This window comes from Penaeus monodon, chromosome 23 (genome assembly GCF_015228065.2).
Source record: "Penaeus monodon isolate SGIC_2016 chromosome 23, NSTDA_Pmon_1, whole genome shotgun sequence".
NCBI lineage: Eukaryota > Metazoa > Arthropoda > Malacostraca > Decapoda > Penaeidae > Penaeus > Penaeus monodon.
The window spans coordinates 17,435,965-17,436,343 of record NC_051408.1 but is presented as its reverse complement, the minus strand read 5'-3'; the positions used below and the strand labels follow the sequence as shown (position 1 = coordinate 17,436,343).

Here is a 379-nt window from a genome sequence, read left to right as displayed (position 1 = left end):
AACCTTCTAGCCGCCCCCCACCCCTTCCCCTCATCTCCCCCCGTCTAACCGCCCCCTCCCTTCCCCTCACCTCCCCCACCCCCTTCCACCGTCTAACCGCCCCCTCCCTCCCCCTCATCTCCCCCACCCCCTTCCACCGTCTAACCGCCCCTCCGTCTCTCCCCGCAGACCTCCTGAACTTCACGTGCCCCACCTCGGGTTTCGACATCCAGAAGGACGCCCACCCGCGCTTCGCCGACCCCGACGACTGCCAGTACTTCTACGTGTGCATCAACGGCAAGGACCCGCGGCGGAACGGCTGCGCGTTCGGCCAGGTCTTCAACTCCATCACGAAGGCGTGCGACGCGCCCAAGGAAGTGCCTGAGTGGTGAGCGCAGGG

At 67.3% G+C, this 379-nt stretch overlaps 1 protein-coding gene across 1 annotated transcript in view; it reads left to right on the top strand.

Moving 5' to 3' along the window:
* LOC119587839 (protein obstructor-E-like) overlaps positions 1 to 379 on the top strand; it is a gene marked incomplete at both ends in the record, with an annotated part of 2,745 nt that overhangs the window by 1,930 nt on the left and 436 nt on the right. The window contains 1 exon segment of the mRNA XM_037936544.1: positions 169 to 367. Coding sequence (XP_037792472.1) covers positions 169 to 367 — 199 coding nt within the window.